We start from the raw sequence: 21,764 nt of genomic DNA on the forward strand, positions 1-21,764 counted from the left end.
CTCCCATCTCTCTCTCTTCCCCCTCTGTTTTGCTTCTCCTAGGTAACCATCTTAATTAGAAAAGACATATACTAAACCTTATCCTTTTAAAAATATAAATATATATACATTTTTAAATGTATTTTCCCCTCCTCCTAAATTTGAGTGTAAAGTAAGATACTATGCACACTCTTCTGTACCTTGCTTTTTTATTTAAAAGTATGTTCTGGAGGTCTCTTCATAGCAATATATAGGAATCTTTCTCATTTCGTTTTACAGCTGAGCAGTACTCTGTAATATATACCGTCGTTTATTCAACTATTCCCCTCCCTATTGATGGACATTTGAGTCGTTTCTCATCTTCATATTCCTAGATATATTATATATATTATATGTTATATAATATATATTCTCATTCTCATATTCCTAGGCATATTATATAAATAGTGTGCTGAATTGAATAAGCATGTCCTATTGAATAACTCTAAAGTGGAATTTCTGGGTTAAAGGGTAAAATATGTATGTAACTTTACTTAAACAAAAATATTTCATACTTGGTGTTTAAGAACTGAGGCGGGGCACAGTGGCTCATGCCTGTAAGACCAGCCTGGTCAACGTGATAAAACCCCATCTCTACTAAAAATAAAAAATCAACCAAGTGTAGTGGCTCATGCCTGTAATCCCAGCTACTTGGGAAGACTGAGGCAGGAGAATCACTTGAACCCAGAAGTCAGAGGTTGTTGCAGTGAGCCGAGATCACGCCACTGCACTCCAGCCTGGGCGACAGAGAGAGACTCTATCTCAAAAAAAAAAAAAAAAGGAACTGAAAAGGAAACAGAGTTCCTCTTTCCTCACATATGAATATATATATATTGCATTTTAGGTTTTGGGGTACATGTGAAGAACATGAAGGATTGTTGCATAGGTATAACATGGCAATGTGGTTTGCTGCTTTCCTCCCCATCAACAATATCTGGCATTTCTCCCCATGTTATCCCTCCCCAACTCCCCACCCCCCGCTGTCCCTCCCCCAGGTCCCCCCAACAGACCTCAGTGTGTGATGCTCCCCTCCCTGTGTCCCTGTGTTCTCATTATTCAACACCCACCTATGAGTGAGAACATGCAGTGTTTGATTTTCTGTTCTTTTTTCAGTTTGCTGAGAATGATGGTTTCCAGGTTCATCCATGTCCTTACAAAAAACACGAACTCGTCATTTTTTATGGCTGCATAGTATTCATGGTGTATATGGGCCACATTTTCCCTGTCCAGTCTATCATCGATGGGCATTTGGGTTGGTTCCAAGTGTTTGCTATTGTAAGCAGTGCTGCAGTGAACATTCGTGTGCATGTGTCCTTATAGTAGAACGATTTATAATCCTTTGGATATATACCCAGTAATGGGATTGCTGGGTCAAATGGAATTTCTATTTCTAGGTCCTTGAGGAATCACCACACTGTCTTCCACAATGGTTGAACTAATTTACACTCCCACCAACAGTGTAAAAGTCTTCCTATTTCTCCACGTCCTCTCCAGCATCTGTCGTCTCCGGATTTTTTAATGATCGCCATTCTAACTGGCGTGAGATGGTATCTCAATGTAGTTTTGATTTGCATTTTTCTAATGACCAGTGATGATGAGCATTTTTTCATATGTTCGTTGGCCTCATATATGTCTTCTTTTGAGAAGTGTTTGTTCAGATCCTTTGCCCACTTTTGAATGGGTTTGTTTGTTTCTTGTAAATATGTTATAGTTCTTTGTAGATTCTGGATATTAGCCCTTTGTCAGATGGGTAGATTGCAAAAATTTTTTCCCATTCTGTTAGTTACCAGTTTACTCTAATGATTGTTTCTTTTGCTGTGCAGAAACTCTGGAGTTTAATTAGGTCCCATTTGTCTATTTTGGCTTTTGTTGCCAATGCTTTTGGTGTTTTAGTCATGAAGTCCTTGCCTATGCCTATGTCCTGAATGGTTTTGCCTAGGTTTTCTTCTAGGGTTTTTGTGGTGTTAGGTCTTATGTTTAAGTCTTTAATCCATCTGAAGTTTTTAGTGTAAGGTGTCAGGAAGGGGTCCAGTTTCTGCTTTCTGCACATGGCTAGCCAGTTTTCCCAACACCATTTATTAAACAGGGAATCCTTTCCCTGTTGCTTGTTTTTGTGAGGTTTGTCAGAGATCAGATGGTTGTAGATGTGTGGCATTGCCTCCAAGGCCTCTGTTCTGTTCCATTGGTCTATATCTCTGTTTTGGTACCAGTACCATGCTGTTTTGATTACTGTAGCCTTGTAGTATAGTTTGAAGTCAGGTAGTGTGATGCCTCCATCTTTGTTCTTTTTGCTTGGAATTGACTTGGCTATGCAGGCTCTCTTTTAGTTCCATATGAAGTTTAAGGTAGTTTTTTCCAGTTCTGCGAAGAAGGTCATTGGTAGCTTGACGGGGGTAGCATTGAATCTATAAATAAATTTGGGCAGTATGGCCATTTTCACAATACTGATTCTTCCTAACCATGAGCATGGAATGTTTCTCCATCTGTTTGTGTTCTCTCTTATTTCATTGAGCAGTGGTTTGTAGTTCTCCTTGAAGAGACCTTTTATGTCCTTTGTTAGTTGTATCCCTAGGTATTTTATTCTTTTTGTAGCAATTGTGAATGGCAGTTCATTCTTGATTTGGCTCTCTTTAAGTCTGTTATTAGTGTATAGGAATGCTTGTGATTTTCGCACATTGATTTTGTATCCTGAGACTTTGCTGAAGTTGCTTATCAGTTTCAGGAGATTTTGGGCTAAGATAATGGGGTCTTCTAAATATACAATCATGTCATCTGCAAATAGAGACAGTTTGACTTCCTTCTTTTCTAATTGAATACCCTTTTTCATGCCTGGTTGCTCTGGCTATAACTTCCAATACTATATTGAATAGGAGTGGTGAAAGAGGGCATCCTTATCTAGTGCCAGATTTCAAAGGGAATGCTTCCAGTTTTTGCCCATTCAGTATGATATTGGCTGTGGGTCTGTTGTAAATAGCTTTTATTATTTTGAGATACATTCCAGCAACCCCTAGTTTATTGAGAATTTTTAGCATAAAGGGCTGTTGAATTTTGTCGAAGGCCTTCTCTGCATCTATTGAGATAATTGTGTGGTTTTTGTCTTTGGTTCTGTTTATGTGGTGAATTATGTTTATAGACTTGCATATGTTGAACCAGCCTTGAATCCCTGAGATGAAGCCTACTTGATCGTGATGGATGAGCTTTTTGATATGTTGTTGCAGTCAGTTTGTCAGTATTTTATTAAAGATTTTTGCATCTATGTTCATCATGGATATTGGCCTGAAGTTTTCTTTTCTTATTGAGTCTCTGCCAGGTTTTGGTATCAGGATGATGTTGGTCTCATAAAATGATTTGGGAAGGATTCCCTCTTTTTGGATTGTTTGGAATAGTTTCAGAAGGAGTGGTACCAGCTCCTCTTTGTATGTCTGGTAGAATTCAGCTGTGAACCCAACTGGACCTGGGCTTTTTTTGATTGGTAGACTATTAATTGCTGCCTCAACTTCAGCCCTTGTTACTGGTCTGTTGAGGGTTTCAACTTCTTCCTGGTTTAGGCTTGGGAGGATGCAAGTGTCCAGGAATTTAGCCATTTCTTCCAGGTTTACTAGTTTATGTGCATAGAATTGTTTGTAGTAATGTCTGATGGTGGTTTGTATTTCTGTGGAAGCTGTGGTGATAGCCCCTTTATCGTTTTTTATTGCATCTATTTGATTCTTCTCTCTTTTCTTTTTTATTAATCTTGGTAGTGCTATATTTTGTTGATCTTTTCAAAAAACCAGCTCCTGGATTTATTGATTTTTTTTAAGGGATTTTTCTGTCTCTATCTCCTTCAGTTCTGCTCTGATCTTATTTCTTGTCTTCTGTTAGGTTTTGAGTTTTTTTGATCTTGCTCCTCTAGCTCTTTCAATTTTGATGATAGGGTGTCGATTTTAGATCTTTCCTTGCTTCTCATGTGGGCATTTATTGCTATATATTTTCCTCTAGACACTGCTTTAAATGTGTCCCAGAGATTCTGGTATGTTGTGTCTTCATTTTCATTGGTTTCGAAGAACATCTGTATTTCTGCCTTCATTTCATTGTTTATCCAGTCAACATTCAAGGGCCAGTTGTTCAGTTTCCATGAAGCTGTGCAGTTCTGAGTTAATTTCTGAATTCTGAGTTCTAACTTGATTGCACTGTGGTCTGAGAGACTGTTTGCTTGTGGTCTGAGAGACTGTTATGATTTCCGTTCTTTTGCATTTGCTGAAGAGTGATTTACTTCTGATTATGTGGTCAGTTTTAGAGTAGGTGTGATGTGGTGCTGAGAAGAATGTATTTTCTGTGAATTTGGGTGGCAAGTTCTGTAAATGTCGATTAGGTTTGTTTGGTCCAGGTCTGAGTTCAAGTCTTGGATATCCTTTTTAATTTTCTGTCTCGTTAATCTGTCTAATATTGACAATGGGGTGTTAAAGTCTCCCACGATTATTGTGTGGGAGTCTAAGTCTCTTTGTAAGTCATTAAGAACTTGCTCTTTGTATCTGGGTGCTCCTATATTGGGTGCATATATATTTAGGATTGTTAGCTCTTCTTGTTGCATTGATCCTTTTACCATTATGTAATGCCCTTCTTTGTCTCTTTTGATCTTTGTTGGATTAAAGTCTATTTTATCAGAGACTAGGATTGCAATGCCTGCTTTTTTTTTTTTGCTCTCCATTTGCTTGGTAGATCTTCCTCGATCCCTTTATTTTGAGCCTGTGTATATCCTTGCATGTGAGATGGGTTTCCTGGATACAGCACACCAATGGGTTTTGACTTTTTATCTAATTTGCCAGTCTGTGTCTTTTGATTGGGGCATTTAGCCCATTTATATTGAAGGTTAATATTATTATGTGTGAATTTGATCCTGCCATTTTGATGCTAGCTGGTTGTTTTGCCCGTTATTTGATGCAGTTTCTTCATAGTGTCGATGCTCTTTACCATTTGGTATGTTTTTGGAGTGGCGGGGTGGTACTGGTTGTTCCTTTCTATGTTTAGTGCTTCTTTCAGGAGCTCTTGTAAAGCAGGCCTGGTGGTGATTAAATCTCTGAGCAATTGCTTGTTCGTAAAGGATTTTATTTCTCCTTCGCTTATGAAACTTAGTTTGGCTGGATATGAAATTCTAGGTTGAAAGTTCTTTTCTTTAAGGATGTTGACTATTGGTCGCCACTCTCTTCTGGCTTGTAGGGTTTCTGCTGAAAGATCTGCTGTGAGTCTGATGGACTTCCCTTTGTGGGTAACCCGACCCTTCTATCTTGCTGCCCTTAGCATTTTTTCCTTCATTTCAACCCTGGTGAATCTGACGATTATGTGCCTCGGGGTTGCTCTTCTTGAGGAATATCTTTGTGGTGTTCTCCGTATTTCCTGGACTTGAATATTGGCCTGCCTTGCTAGGTTGAGGACATTTTCCTGGATAATATCCTGAAAAGTGTTTTCCAGTTTGGATTCATTCTCTCCGTCACATTCAGGTACACCTATCAAACGTAGATAAGGTCTTTTCACATAATCCCATATTTCTTGGAGGCTTTGTTCGTTTCTTTTTACTCTTTCTCTAATCTTGCCTTCTCATTTTATTTCATTGAGTTGATCTTTGACCTTTGATATCCTTTCTTCTGCTTGGACAGTTCGCCTATTGAAACTTGTGTATGCTTCACAAAGTTCTCTTGTTGTTTTTTCAGGTCCATCAATTCATTTATATTCCTCTGTAAGCTGTTTATTCTTGTTAGCATTTCATCAAACCTTTTTTCAAGGTTCTTAGTTTCTTTGCATTGGGTTAGAACATGTGTTTTTAGCTCACGGAAGTTTCTTATTACCCACCTTCTGAAGCCTGTTTCTGTCAATTCATCAGACTCATTCTCCATCCAGCCTTGTTCCCCTGCTGGTGAGGAGTTGTGATCCCTTGGAGGAGGAGAGGCATTCTGGTTTTGGGTGTTTTCATCCTTTTTGCACTGGTTTTTTCCCATCTTTGTGGATTTATCTACCTGTGGTCTTTGTAGCTGGTGACTTTAAGATGGGGTCTCTGAGTGGATGTCCTGTTTGTTAATGATGAAGGTATTTGTTTCTGTTCCTTAGCTTTCCTTCTAACAGTCAGGCCCCTCTGCTGTAGGACTGCAGGAGGTCCACTCCAGACCCTGCTTGCCTGGGGATCACCTGCAGCGACCTCTATGTTTTCACTGGAAACTGCAATCCAGAGCTGTTCCTATTTGGCCATCTTGGATCCTCCCTCTGAGTATATTATTTCAACAGATACATTTTTGACCTCCAACTATATGCTTGATATTGTTCTAATTGCTGGGAATACAGCAAGAGGTTCTTCAGAACTTCATGGAGCATGAAAGTAAATAAACAAAGTTAATTTCAAGGCCAGGCCTGGTCGCTCACACTTGTAATCCCAGCACTTTGGGAGGGTGAGGGAGGCGGACTTGAGCCCAGAAGTTCAAAGCTGCAGTGAGCCAGGATTGTGCCACTGTTCTCCAGGCTGGGCAACTGAGCAACACCCTGCCTCAGGGGGGAAAAAAAGTTGATTTCAGATTTTGTTAAGTGCTTTGAAGGGAGTAAATGGGTTGATATTAAAGAAAGTAACTGGGCCCGGGCGCAGTGGCTCATGCCTGTAATCCCAGCACTTTGTCAGGCCGAGATGGGTGAATCACAAGGTGAAGAGATTGAGACCAGCCTGAAGAGCATGGTGAAACCCTGTCTCTACTAAAAATAACAAAAATTAGCCAGGTGTGTTGGCGCATGCTTGTAGTCCCAGGTACTTGGGAGGCTGAGGCAGGTGAATCCCTGGAACCTGGAGGCGGAGGTTGCAGTGAGCTGACATCACACCACTGCACTCCAGCCTGGCGACGGAGAGAAACTCCCTCTCAAAAAAAAAAAGAAGGCCTCTCTGAAGAGGTGACATTTGAGCTTAGACACAAAAGATAAAAATTATTAAGTGCCATTTATTGACATCTCTCCTATACGGTATAAAAGATTTTTGGCCAGTCATGGTGATTCATTCCTGTAATCCCAGCACTTTGGGGGGCCAAGGCTGGTGGATCATTTGAGGCCAGGAGTTCAAGACCAGCCTGGCAAACTTGGTGAAACCCCATCTTTATTCAAAATACAAATATTATCCATGTGTAGTAGTGCATGCCTGTAATCCCAGCTACTCAGAAGGCTCAGGCACAAAAATCACTTGAATAGGAGGTGGAGGTTGCAGTGAGCCAAGATCGCACCACTGCACTCCAGCCTGGGTGACAGAGTAAGACTCCATCTCAAAAAGAAAAAAAAAGTAAAAAAGAAGAAAGATTTTTGTGTATTACCTTGTTTAATCACATAAGAGCCTTTAAAGTCTGTTGTATAATTCCCATTTTCCAAGGAAAACTGACGCTCAGAAAAGTAAATTACTTGTTTGTTGTCTTAAAATTTGAAATGGGGGCTGGGGTTTGAATAAAATCTAGATCTGTCTAATTCCAAAGCCAGATAAGATAAAACCTTTTTCAGTGTATTGCATTGCCTCTCTTAACCAAAAAGAAAGCAGAAAACAATGAGTTGAGTAAATGGTTTTGATTCTCATTTTAACCTGAGAGAAATACATTTTTTTTATTTTAAAGCACTCCTGTTTATCACTGGATTATTACAAATTCAAAATATATGTGCTTGTTTTATTTGGGGATATTTGTTATGTAAGAAAATAGAGGAATATGCCTTTTTGTCCAAGCTAAATAGAATAACTTCAGTATCTATTTTTATTGTTTTTTATCTAATGATGGCTCTACCTTCAAAATACCATAGCAAAAATATCTCCCAGATATTTCTAGTCTTTTCAAATTATGTACCTTCTAAGTGTCCTATTTATTTATTTCACAAATATTTGGTAAAATCTACGTGCAAGATACTTTACAAGTTCTGTTGAATTAACTTTCAGAAATGTAGTAGCAAAAACATTGTCTAGGGTTCTGTCAATAGGCATAAGTTAAATGGGGGAATTTTTTTCTTATGCCAGCACTTATTGAGTACTTAACTGTGTTATCTTTAAGTCTCACAGTGACTCAGTAAGGTAGATACTTCCACTTGACAGAGGAAGGAACTGAGGCACAGAAAACCTATGTAATTCATCTGAGACCACCATCTAATATGTGATAGATTTATACCTAAGGTAGATTAGGTTTTCTGTCATAAGTACTAAAAGTTCCTATTAAACAACAAAATAGCTTATAGGGAAATACTATCCTCATCCTCACAAGTATTTTAAATTAAATACATAATGTTGTCCAATGAACCATACACAAAAATTCATAGACATTTTTCGTGTGTGCCTTAAACTAGAACTAGCTTCAGTTAAAACCCAGATTCTAATTTTACAAACAAGGCCACCTCTAAAACTAAAATGATATTATTCCTGGCTTAAAGAAAAATTCTCCAATAACCATAGGAATGCTTGTGGTATGAAGAGAGCATCTTAAATCTCGATGCAAGTCATACACAAAGTGTTATTGCGACGAAAAAATAGTGGTGTGAATAATACCTGCTCACAGCCCAAGACACTTGATGCCTCAGTGTTTGTTGGATTTTACAATTTCATGAGCAAGATTTGTATTTTTTTTAAAAAAAGTTCTGTATCTCTATGTGTTCCACTTGATGTCAAATCTGTATTCTTAGGTTGTAGGGTTCCATTAAAAAAAATAAATAATCTCAGCCCCTCCTCCCTCCACCCTTCTTTCCCCCCATACTCATTTTGTATAATATGGTAATGATATCACCGTAGCAGTAATTACGGGTCATCTTCATTTCTTTCATCTCTGCCTGTTCTGATGGCTTCATTCCTTTGACGGAAAAGATTTGGCTCTGGGTGCTATGATTATTTTGTTAAGCGTTATTCGAATAGACAGGAGTGAGAGAAATTAATCAATCCAAATGCAATTAGCATCATGTTTAACCCAGTGATGGACATCTCAAGGTGAAACAGCGAGGGGAGTTTTAGACATTATTATTCAATCCAGTGGTTCTTATCTAAATTATAATCAAGAGAGGTTTTTATTGGCTTCTCAATGTGAAGATGTAACTCTTTCCCTGCCCTGAGGGTCAAGAAGACTAGACCTTCATCATCCCTAGACTTCAGCCATTGCCAGCACCTTGAAGTCAGATAGACAGTCAAGGCAGGAAAGTTGTCTGAATATGCAAGTCATTTGAAATAATCTGTACTGTGATCCTGGTCTGATTTTCCTGAGAGTGGAACCTAGCCTATGAATCAGTTACTCTGTCTAACTTTGGGCAAAATATTTTGTTTTCTGATCAAGTCACTTTGACTAGTTGTTGTTCTTCTGTCTTAACCTTACATGATAGATTATTATTGCTGTTCCTACTTTATGGATGAGGATATTAAGACTGTGAAGCTACTAGCCTTTGGTCATAATAAGCGTTTCACCAGGATGTATTACTATGTAAAGGCCCTGAAGCATGAATGTTCTGCACAAATTTATGAGTATTTAATAAAATTTCTAGCCCCCAGAGTATTAATTCATTGCTTTGATCTCATTGCCTTTCATTCAATTGAGTTTTACCCTTGAAAAGGAAACCGAGTAAAACTGTGAAATAGGCCTGTGAGGTCCTCCAAAAAGGAAACAAAATACAAATAAGAAGTTGTTAGCTCTAATTTCTCTAACACAGATCTTGGGGTTATTTTACTATTGTTTTGGTTTGTTTTTAATAGGAAGAAGGATGATAAGAAAGATTACATTTTTGAAATCTAGTCTTGTTTTGCTCTTAAAAGAGGGCAGGGCAAGGAGAGTTGATGGAGAAACAGTCTTTCACTTGAATGCAACATTTTTCAAATGCCTGACAATTAAAATTCTTCTACTTCTGCCTTCAATCATCAGGCATCATGGCTGACACTTCCCATATTTTATGTTCCTGCTCGATGTTTTATATTCTGAAAATAAATCTGTTGGCTGGATATTTCTGTCCTTTTTTTATGTTATGAAAAGCCATTAAAATTATTTTCCATATTGGAACTGTCCAAATTTGTTTACCTGCACACTGAGTCCTGACTTTTCTTTTTCATATTACTTCTCGGATAAAACACTCTCTGCAAATGGGCCTTACTATGAATTGAAGAAAAAAAGTTTGATGTAAAATTATCTTTCTCAGGCTGGGCACGGTGGCTTACTCCTGAAATCCCAGCACTTGGGAGACTGAGGCAAGAGGATTGCCTGAGGCCAAGAGTTCAAGTCCAGTTCAACATAGCAAGACCCCATGTCTACAAAACATTAAAATTAAAAAGTAAAATAAATAATAAAATTTTCTTTCTCAGAAGTCACTGGAGAGAACATTGTTTTTGGCCACTCCACCCTTTTGGAAGAGTCCTAATAGAGAGCCAAGATACCCAATAGAAAGATAATCTAGAAAGTGTGCTCCCAAAAAGACTTTTTAGAGAATACTGAGGACAAAAATTTTTATAGTCTGTAATAGTTTGGTCCAATCTATTCTTTTCTCAGATATATAGTATTTCAGACTCCTTTTTGTAATTTTTTTATGCCTAATTAACTTTTTTTTTTTTTTGGAGACAGAGTCTCACTTTTTTGCCCAGGCTTGAGTGCAGTGATGTGATCTTGACTCACTGCAACCTCCACCTCCCAGGTTCAAGCGATCCTCCCCTTTCAGCCTCCCAGGTAGCTGGGAGTATATGCGTGTACCATGCCTGACTAAGTTTTATATTTTTACTAGAGACAGGGTTCCACCATGTTGCCCCAGCTGGTCTTGAACTCCTGACCTCAAATAATCCGGCCGCCTCCACCTCCCAAAGTGCTGGGATTGCACACATGAGCCACCATGCCTGTCTGCCTAAAGAACTTTAGGTAAAAGCCTTCAAGTGCTGCACTTGAAGGCTGCTAACCTTCAAGTGCTACTTTGATACATTTTAGAGACAAGTAAGATTTACACCAAAGACTATCACTTGTGTGTACTTCCTCACAAGAGTTGATTGAGAACATTGAACCTTATTACAGTTATACCACCTGCTGAGGGCCACCAAGTATCCTAATGAAATGAAATTCCAAAAGAACCCTCCTCATCCAGTGACACCATGTACTCTTCACAGTTCCTTCTTCTTTCACAGTGACTCCAGCACCAGCTGCTCTCATATCATAGACATTAAAAAGTGCTTAGTCTTTGACTTATTGATCACTTAGTGATACTTTTCCTATGGAGATCTGACACCGAGCTGGAGCGTGACAGAGAGTCTCAGTCTGGCAGACTGCCCTGAAACTGCTCTGCTGTACACCAGCTCTGTGCCAGAGCCACAGGGAAACTGCACATTCCTGCAAGACAGAAATCAGCATTACAAATCACATTGCTCTCTTTTTGTTCTCTGCCACTCCACCAAAATACCTGTTAACTGCTAATTCTATCTTGAAGGCAGCATGGCCTTTGAGAATAGTCTCTTTCTGTGGGAAAACATGTCTTTTTCTTTATTTGAATCTTCCTAATATCTCGTACATAGTATGTACTCCATGTGACTGCCTTTGCTCTTTGCCACGCACTCCATGCTTCTTTTCTGCACAGCACACACTGTTAACTGATCAGTAGGTCTCTTTTGTCATAGATGTTAGAATACATTCAAGAGGCCAGGTGCGGTGGCTCATGCCTGTAATCCCAGCACTTTGGGAGGCTGAGGTGGATGGATCACCTGAGGTCAGGAGTTCGAGACCAGCCTGGCCAACATAGTGAAACCCTGTCTCTACTAAAAATAAAAAAAAAAAGTAACTGGGTGTGGTGGCAGGCACCTGTAATCCCAGCTACTTGGGAGGCTGAGGCAGGAGAATTGCTTGAACCCAGGAAGCAGAGGTTGCAGTGAGCCAAGATTGCGCCATTGCACTCCAGCCTGGGCAACAAGAGCTAAACTTTGCCCCCCCAAAAAAAAGAATACATTCAAGATTTCAGGGACCAAAAAAGTAATTTTTAAATAGGAGATAGGAGTCAAAACTATAACAAATGGCATCATTTCTATAAAAAAAATCTTTTGTGAAGCCAATTACATAAACAGTCTTTAGCACATTGATTTAAACTAAACTGGGATTTTATGTGTTCCTTTTGGCTAGAAGTATCTGCTGGTATAGTTAAGGAAGGTAGCTGCCTCCACCTAATACCTGACGTTACTCCAGCCAGGCTTAATATGCCACAGTATATGTTACACAGATGCAAGTCATTCGTGTTAACCATTTGTCTTGCATTGGAAGATCTTTTTAGAAATAGTGAGGTCTCCTTTTGCCACTCCTGGTGCTATATGTGCGCTTACTTGGTGTAGACCTGGTACCTTCTGTAAAGCAGCAGCTAAGGAGACTCTAGTGCGCACCATGACTGACAAGAAGGCCAAGGAAGGAGGCAAGACTGAGAACAGTGGTCATATTAATTTGAAGGTGGAGGGGTAGGATAGTTCAGTGGTGCAGTCTAAGATTAAGTAGCATACACCACTTGGTAGATGAAAGCTCATTGTGAACAACAGTTTATCAATGAGGCAGATCAGATTCCAATTTGATGGGCAGCCAATTAATGAGACAGACACACCTATACAGTTGGAAATGAGGATACGATTGTTATGTTCCAGCAGCAGACAAGAGGTGTCTGCTACAAAGGGAACCCGCTCTTTACTCCAGAACTCCATTCCCACAGACTAGGAATATGTTCTCAGAAAACTAGAACTCCATTGCACTCCATCCTGATTATAACGGTGTGGATTTTCTCTGTTCTTTCACTTACCCCTTTCTTATTCCTGTATTGTGCATAAAGTGACTGGCATTTATGCACAAGCATATTATTGCCTTTTAATTTTTTAAACTAAATGGCCAATCGTATGTTTTGATCAGCATCAGATGGAGATTTGATGGGGATAAATACTGATTCTGTGGTGATGCCCCCTTTCTCCATTAGTGGCATGCTCATTCAGCTCTTATCTTTTTACTTTCTTATTTTGCTCCCATCATTTAACAAAAATCAGTAACAAAAAATCCTTCCATGCTTGAAGCTAGTAGTTCAAGACTGGCCTAGGCAACAAAGCAAGATCCTATCTCTACCAAAAATTTAAAAATTAGCCTGGTACGGTGGCTCAAGCCTGTAATCCCAGCACTTTGGGAGGCCGAGGCAGGTGGATCACGAGGTCAGGAGATCGAGACCATCCTGGTCAACATGGTGAAACCCCGTCTCTACTAAAAATACAAAAAATTAGCTGGGCATGGTGGCGCGTGCCTGTAATCCCAGCTACTCAGGAGGCTGAGGCAGGAGAATTGCCTGAACCCAGGAGGTGGAGGTTGCAGTGAGCCGAGATCGCGCCATTGCACTCCAGCCTGGGTAACAAGAGCGAAACTCCGTCTAAAAAAAAAAAAAAAATTAGCCAGGTAGCGCATGCCTATAGTCACAACTACTTAGGAGGCTGAGGCAGGAGGATTGCTCGAGTCCAGAGGTTGAGGCTGCAGTGAGCTATGACTATACTGCTGCACTCCAGGGAGGGTGACAAAGTGAGACCTTGTCTCTTTAAAAAAAGAAAAAATCCTTCTATACCTTATTAAATTGGAGAGTTTTGCAGTTTTTTACTTGTCATTCTAAAATCAGCTAGGTTTTAAACTCTGGTACATACCTGTTATTGTAGGGCAATATGTCTTTAGGTAGGGACAAGTTACTCTAAAAGAAATGAATCGTAGATAGTTTTCCCATCAAGCATCCTATTGCTTAAATAAACATCTTGTTTGAAATGAAAGAAATGGTTGTACAGTAGCTAGCATTTACTGAATGCCCGTGTGACTTTGTATTAATCCTACCTTGACTGGATGAGGAAACGAGCTCAGAAAAATAACTTGGTAATTTGCCTATGTGGCCCGGGGTCAATGTAAGAGTTGAGGTTCAAATCCAAGCCTATCCAGCATTAAAGTCCTGCTCTTGTCACAATGTTATGTTGTCTCCTTTGTTTCCTGGCCACTCATATTAGAGTCTCCTAAAAGCAGCCTGTTACTGCTTTTCTGAACGTGGGAAAACCAGTGGAAAGTAATTTGTCCCCACCGCATAAACATTTTTAATTATATTGAGGCATAGAAATGTTTAAAGTAGTTTGCATTGGAATTGAAAAACTGAACTATGAGTTTCTTCTACTTCATTAAAAAGTTACTTAATCTTTTACATTGTTTCCTACATAAAAGCTGAGCAGAATTTTATCAGGCAATTGCCTCAAAGTTATAATCTGGACAGTCTTTCTGTAATAAAACTCATATGTCATTGGCGAAAGGTGCAAAGCCCTGGCAGAGAGGGCTGGTCTCGAGAGAGATTCTGCACCCAATCTCGTTAACCAGGGTGCCTCTGGTAATCCCTCATCCCCTCACCAGTGAGAAATCAATCTGTACCACTGAATCTTTTTCAACCAGCCACCAGAAAATTTACTGCGGAGAAGGCAGTTTGGAGATAGTCAACATGGAAGGGGAGCCAGAAGCAAGGCTAAACATAGGATGGAGTTGGAGAGTCTAAAGAAGAGATTATATTAAACCACACACCACCTTCAGAGCAGGCAGGGTGGAGTCCTCCTTTCAGCCCTGACCTCTCCAAGTAGACCCAGGGGTTTACAGCTGCCATGACCTGATAGCCCTGGAAAAACTATGAAACGGGGTGGAGGGGGGTTAGTAATAGAAAGAGTGTAAGCCTGGAAGTTGATTACAGTCTATCCATTTGCTGTCTCTCAGTGTGTAGTACCAGTCCCCTCCCTACACTCTCTGCAGCATTTCACATGTTAACCCTATGCTGACAGTCTCAATTGTGGCTTTCTCAATTTGTGATCTATGTACACTATAATAGGGCCTGTAAATCATGACTTGACGTAGGGGTCATGCTTCTCTCCTGCACAGCATACACCAGTGGCTGATGACCAGTGGACCCCTCTTGGCCTAGTTATTAGAATGAAAGCAATGTTACCTTCCTGTTAAATCTTGTAATCTTAGCAATCCAGAATCAGAAAATAGTTGACAAGCCAGACCCGGTGGCTCATGCCTATAATCCCAGCGCTTTAGGAGGCCAAGGTGGGCTATCACCTGAGGTCAGGAGGCCAAGACCAGCCTGGCCAACATGGTGAAACCCTGTCTCTACTAAAAATGCAAAAAATTAGCTGGGCATGGTGGTGCATGCTTGTAATCCCAGCTATTTGAGAGGCTGAGGCAGGAGAACTGCTTGAACCCAGGAGATGGAGGTTGCAGTGAGCCAGTCACTTGAACCTGGGAGGCAGAGGTTGTAGTGAGCTGAGATTGCACCATTGCACTCTGGCCTGGGCAACAAGAGTGAGACTCTGTCTCAAAAAAAAAATTAGTTGACAGATTTCACTGACTCTAGATAACACTCTCTCTCCCAATCCCAATCTTATTGTCTCTAGAATTGTTTTCTATATAATACATTATGGGGAACAAAGAACCAGAATAAAATAGAGGAACTGGGAGTGCCATGCTGAAGAGCATGCAGTCTTACCCTGGCCATTCATTCTAGAATTATACCAAGCTATAACCATTGTGAAGAGGAAGGGACAGAACTAGGCAGGGGGAAATAGAAAGAGCTTTCTCTTCTCTGTAAGCAGGCAGTAGTCATCTCTAAAGGTTTTTCCTAAAAAAGGTTTGAAATTTCTGGTGGGAGCTTAAAAAGCTAAGAGTAATGTACATTTATTTATAAAACCTTACTAGAAGAGGGGTGTGTGTGTGTGTGTGTGTGTGTGTGTGTGTGTGCGCGCGCCCGCAGACGAGGAATACAGAATAGTAGCAGAAGGCTGTCTCCCTACTCCTAATGGGATTTTGTAGCAGCATGTGCGAGTTTGTTTCAGAAGTCAAAAATGAACAGATGTTGGTATAAATTACCTCTGTGTCTGATGTCTTGCAAATTAAAAGCGCGGTTGGCATCACTAAACAATTTCACTAGGTTTGGGGGGTGCGGTTAGTGGGTGGTGATTACTGTAGCAGGTCGGTAAGAATCTTTGCACTGCAGCAGAGCAAGGATAAAGAAATGAGGAATAAAATAAGGGCTATATGAATTAATCAGAAATGTTAACATCTCTGATGACAAGTGAACAGGAGGGCACGTGCTCTGGAGCAGCCCCTGACCCACAGCAATTTCTCTGTGCACAAAAAGGGGTTGGTGCTTAGCATCTGATTTATAGGGCACAGCCCTCTTTTAGGGAGCGGCTGTGTCATACATTCGTATATCTCCTATATGGGACTGGCGAGTAGGAAAACTTTCTCTCCTCCCATGTAGGAGATGATGTCTTTTGAATTACTTCTACTTTTACAGTGGTTTCCTGGAGCTCTGTGTACTTGGATTAGGTTGAAGGGGGAGGAATGATTGAGTGGAAAAGGGTTGTTAAAAAGGATTGGTTAAATTCAAGGAGAGCTTGCTGCTGAGAGACTTCAGAATATCTGTTTATTTTTCCTTTTAAGCCCTTTTGACCCCTTAAATAGTTTGGGTCTTTTAAAATTCCAAGTCTTCAAATATTGGTCATTTTGCCATTTGGGTAAAAGCAGTAAGGAGTTGGTGGGTCTGAAGGTCAGCAGGCAGAAATCATTAGTTAGAGCACTGCAGTGCTCCAGGCCCATGATTTTTGGAACAAGGCTCTGTTCTCTCCAGAGGAGTTTTGTATTGCCTGTGTCTGTTTTCCAGAGCTTCTGCTTCTAGCCATGATGCAGGATCATTTGTTACATGTTGTTTAAACTTGAGAGTAGGCAAGTAACCTATCTAGTAGAAATAAGTGAGACCCAATCTGCCCAAAAATATAAGTAAATTTCTTTTCCTTCAAGTTGAAGGAAAAGATTCCAAGGAATGGAATTTTTTTCTTGTTTCCTAGCCTCCCTTTGCACAATTCATTTGTTCATTCATTCATTCACTCAGAAAATACTGGGTGCGAGAGAACTTGCTTTCCATTATCTGGAAAATGTCCGTGTTAATGATTAGCACTATACCAAGCATGTTCATTGCTAATATCCAAGGGAAAAGAAGGGTATTAATATGCTCTTTGTTACAAATGAAGAGACTGAGGCTCGGAGATCTGCCCAGCCCCAGGTGTCACCCTGCTGCTAAGTGCTAGAGCTGGAATGTAAACTGAGTTCAAATTCCATGTTCTCTGCAAGAAGCCGATGCTACCTCCTATTGGCAAGATAGTACATGATTGGATTTTCTCTAGAGTAGTCCTTGACCCCAATCTCTCCATGAACTTGGCATTAATTTGCATTAAGGGAAATGGTTTTTCTTGCCAAATAAACAAGGTACATTTAAAAAGACTGCCATCATGTAGAGAATGGAGCACTGTGTGTTGATGGAAAGGAAAGAAACTAACATTTTTTGCATTTCTACTTGGTTCTCGTTCTTTGGTGTATTATCATTTATCCAATCAACACTTATTCAGCAGACACTAGGTCTAGCACTAAACAATCTCTGCCTTCAGTTTTTACATTTTAGTTGAGGAAGACAACTAAATAAACAAGTAATTGCATGCAAGTCTTACAGGAACTTTGCTTGCGCAGGATTTGCTGTAAAACCACGAAGGAAGGAATGGCCTCTTTGATTTGGGCCAGGGTGGGGTCGTGGGTACATGAGGCAAGACCCAACACTGGGCTTCCATGCTTAGTTAATGGAATTTCCTTTTCCTTTGTTGGAGCGCAATAACAAGTGAAATATGGGGAATATATAAACTGAAGTTACCAAAAGCCTCCCTGTGGTGCCAGAGGTTGTGTTGTTTTATTTCTTCATTGTACAAGAAAACAAGAAACTGTTAAACTTAGGTTGGGACAGAGGGAAGCTGAGCTGGAGGCCATTCATCTAGCTCCATTGGCTCTGGACTTGGGAAAGGCAACAAGGAGGCCAGGGTGAAGGTCCTTCTCATTCCTGCGAGTGCATCCCTAGCCGCCTCACTTCTTTGGCCAGGATAGAGATGTGTTCTGGGGAGACCACACAGCCTGCCCTGTGCCTACTGCATGGTTCCAGAAGGCCTGGTTTCCAGAGCCAGCCATCAACCATCAGAACTTTCTGCGCTGTTAAATCCATTTAAGAAATCTAAAAAGATGGCCTTGCAGGATGAGGATGAGGAAGGGGGTGTTATGCTACATATGCTTTCTGAGATCTAAAATGGGGGACCTCTGGAGTGGCCCTTGTAATTGAGAGATGTTTTACTTTCAATTTGGAGCCTTATATGTAGGAAAGTAGCTGTATAAACCCACTTGTAACTACTGCATTCAAAGATTGATGGTGCTGAAAGCCAGAGAAAGACACATAAACCTTGGCTGGCTATATTAAATATCTAAGGACTGACAATGCCAAGGGAGAGAAGACCAAAGCTCTATAAACCCTACTTTATGACACCATCCACAGATGAACTGCACTGAGGGAATATAAACCCTGTTATATTACAGTATCCAGGGACTACCACTGCTGAGAGATGAGGTAAATGATCTCCAATTTTGATTTGAGATTATCAATGTCCAGAGACCAACAACCTAGAGAAGACTCTAATCTTGGTTGGATTTTAGGCTCCAAGAGCAAGCCCCTGAGATAGTGAACATGAGTATTAGGTTTGATTCTTGACACAGATAGGTTTTTGGGGAATTCCCTGGTGATTTGTTTAAAGGTGGATGATAAACTCTTTCGCAGTCATTTGGTGTGTATCTCAATTGCCAACTTCAGAGTGGCTTTTACCATTTTCGTTGTTTTACAATTTTAGTGGTTTGTTTTCACCCCCTTTTAGGAGGTTAGTTGGTGGTGATTGAATCTGTTGTGAAAGCAACTTGATATGCAATTTAAATCAATCTGCATTTTAAAATTAAATCTTCCTGTGATTCTTTTTTCAGATTTTAGGTTTTCATTGATCATTTGTTTGCTTTGTGATTCCAGCCAGAGAGATGACACGGGGGAAATTCCTCAATATTTTAGAGAAGCCCAAGAAGTAGCAGCTGCTTGCGGACAGGATGTCCTGGGGTCCAAAACCAAGCTCCCTTCCTGGTGCAAGTCTAACAATGCACACCTCACTGCTTCCTCTGGAGCGGCCAGAGGGTGTACCTCCAGACTACCCTCTCCCCTGCTCCTGGCACTCTTCACCTCTGAGGACATTCGGCAACAAGCGAAGAATCTGCTCTACCCAAGGATCATTGCAGTTACTCAATCCAGCTTCCAGACTTTAACCTTCTTAGCCTTGGATATTGGTAACAGCTGAGGGCATATCATTCTTAAAGGTCAAAGTCCTGCTTTCTCATGTCCGGAAGTGATTCATGAGCCCCAGGATCTTATGGTTGATTTGACTCAGTAATGGCAAAGTCAGTTGTGACACGTTGATTGGATGGGTTCTTTTGGATTGTCCTTGATCTCCTAGGAAGTGTTTATGATGTGAGGAGACCAGAGACCGACTAGATTCTGGACCAGACTGTGCAGCCTGACCTGTGAACTCTCAAGTATATATTAAGTTCCAAGAATCCCTGGCTGGAGAAACCAGAATCGTCTCGAAATGTACACCTGCTTTTTAAAACTTCTATACCTCTTACGATAGCCCCATTTGCTTTTCATTCCTTACTTCCCAGCCCCACCTTCCAGTTCTAACTTCGAGCAGAGAGATCCCTGAGTCCCTCCTGGAATTAGCTTGTGCAGTGAAAGGCCCATGCAAGGTTGCCTTGGGGTCTAGATCTGAAGACCAATGTGAAGGTAACAGAAAGGACTTTTGAGTTTGAATTAATCTGTTACAGTTTCAAGCAAGAAAGTCAGTACAGCCTCAAAGACAGGAGGAACTGGATGGTTTACAGGAGTTTCCATTTGGCTGAAAGCTAGAAGCCCTAATTGACCTTAAAGGAGCATGCTATGGGATGGTAGGATTGTCCCCTCTGACAATACATATGAGATAATTCACCTATATAATAGAAATACACACATACACAAAAGAGAGTCTTCTGACTTAAATACAGCTTTCATGGAGTTCTTCACCACTTATCTGTCTCTGTTAGAATCTGAAAATCTAGCCCATGGGTAAAATCTATTATCTGTCTGCTGCATATGTCTCATATAAGCCAGCCCCCAGCATCTGACGTTTTGAGAAGTGCATGGAGTTTCCTAAACTTTGCACAAAAGAATATCCCAGGGCCAGGCGTGATGGCTCACACCTGTAATCCCAGCACTTTGGAAGGCTGAGGCAGGCAGATCATGAGGTTAAGAGATTGAGACTATCCTGGCCAACATGGTGAAACCTCATCTCTACTAAAAATACAAAAATTAGCCGGATGTGGTTGTGCGTGCCCGTAATCCCAGCTACTCGAGAGGCTGAGGCAGGAGAAATGCTTGAACCCGAGAAGTGGTGGTTACAGTGAGCCGAGATCATGCCACTGCACTCCAGCCTGCAGCCTGAGCGACACAGGGAGACTCTGTCTCAAAAAAAAAAAAAAAAAAGGATATCCTGGCCAGGCATGGTGGCTCATGCCTATAATCCCAGCACTTTGGGAGGCCGAGGCAGGCAGATTACTTGAAGTCAGGAGTTCGAGACCAGCCTGACCAACATGGTGAAATCCTGTCTCTACTAAAAATTAAAAAATTAGCTGGGTGTGATGGTGCACGCCTGTAGTTCCAGCTACTTGGGGTCCTGAGGCACAAGAATTGCTTGAACCCAAGAGGTGGAGGTTGCAGTGAGCCGAGATTATGCCACTGCATGCCAGCCTGGGGGATAGAGTAAGACTCTGTCTCAAAAAAAGGAAAAAAGAGAATATCTCTGTGGCAATAGTCTTATGGTGTTTGGACACAAGAAAAGTTGTCAAGTTTTGAGTTGTGAGTGTTTGCTAGGGCATGGCACCCTTCAGTTTAACAGCTAATCCATTAACCGTTTTCTGACATTAGTGCCTTGTTCTCATGCTAGAATCAATGCTGGATTTTTCTCTCATTTGACCATCCATGTAGTTTTACTTATTGAAAGGAAAAAAGACTAAACACAAGATACAAAAGATAAGTAGGAGAAGTAAAACTTCTCCTGGGGTGCTACATAGAAGGTTAGGTTGTAGGGGCTTTGATTTTAAGTTAAACTTATTGATATTTCTGTATCTCATTTAATGCGGTTGAAGTGTGTGTGTGTGTGTGTAGTGTGTGTGGCCAAAAAATAGTGCCATAATGTCAAATTCTTCCTTTGCTCTGTTTTTGAGAGTTGATGACGTCAGTCACTTTTAAGTGTTTGGGGAAATTGAGTGGGATACCACCCCCAAACCAACTCAAGTCTGTAACTGGAAGCCAGGTAGTTGGTTTTCTGGTCTGCTTTGGCCTCTTTCTTTTACCATCATCCTATTCACCAGCACTTAATGTAAGTGGATGTTTTAGAATTGCAATATTTATTGGTTTTGTATTTGTCATCCTTAGAAATGTTAATGATGTATTTTTATATTGACTATAAATTTATGTACAATGTGTGTGTATGTGTATTTCAGGATGTTAGAAGATTGTACTTTGAATGTGATAGTTTCTGTGTCTTCATAATAAATATGTCCCTTTTACAGGAGAGTGAGTTTTTCCTCAAAGGGCCAAGTTGCATATTTAAAGAACAAACCTCATCAGAAAGTACAACTGTAATGATAAATAACCCACTGTCTTCCCCCTTAATATACTTAGTCGATCGTTTGGGGCTTTACAGTCATCTAATTGGTCTCCTACCTTCCAGTCTATCCTACCACTGCTCAACTCCCTAAAGTAGTCTTTAGAAACCTTTAATACCTTCCCCTGTCTACTAATGAAGTCTC

General features: G+C 40.6%; 1 protein-coding gene and 1 pseudogene across 2 annotated transcripts in view; both read left to right on the top strand.

The window, feature by feature from the left end:
• LIN52 (lin-52 DREAM MuvB core complex component) overlaps positions 1 to 21,521 on the top strand; it is a 124,710-nt gene extending 103,189 nt beyond the window's left edge. For both annotated transcript variants that reach the window (XM_002754102.5, XM_035260999.3), the window contains exon 6: positions 18,901 to 21,521. In XM_002754102.5, the coding sequence (XP_002754148.2) occupies positions 18,901 to 18,956 (56 nt within the window). In that variant the 3' untranslated portion in view covers positions 18,957 to 21,521. The remainder of the gene's footprint in view (positions 1 to 18,900) is intronic.
• On the top strand, positions 12,216 to 12,918 carry LOC144577441 (small ubiquitin-related modifier 2 pseudogene; annotated as a pseudogene).
• Positions 21,522 to 21,764: the final 243 nt, after the last annotated feature.

This window comes from Callithrix jacchus, chromosome 8 (genome assembly GCF_049354715.1).
Source record: "Callithrix jacchus isolate 240 chromosome 8, calJac240_pri, whole genome shotgun sequence".
NCBI lineage: Eukaryota > Metazoa > Chordata > Mammalia > Primates > Cebidae > Callithrix > Callithrix jacchus.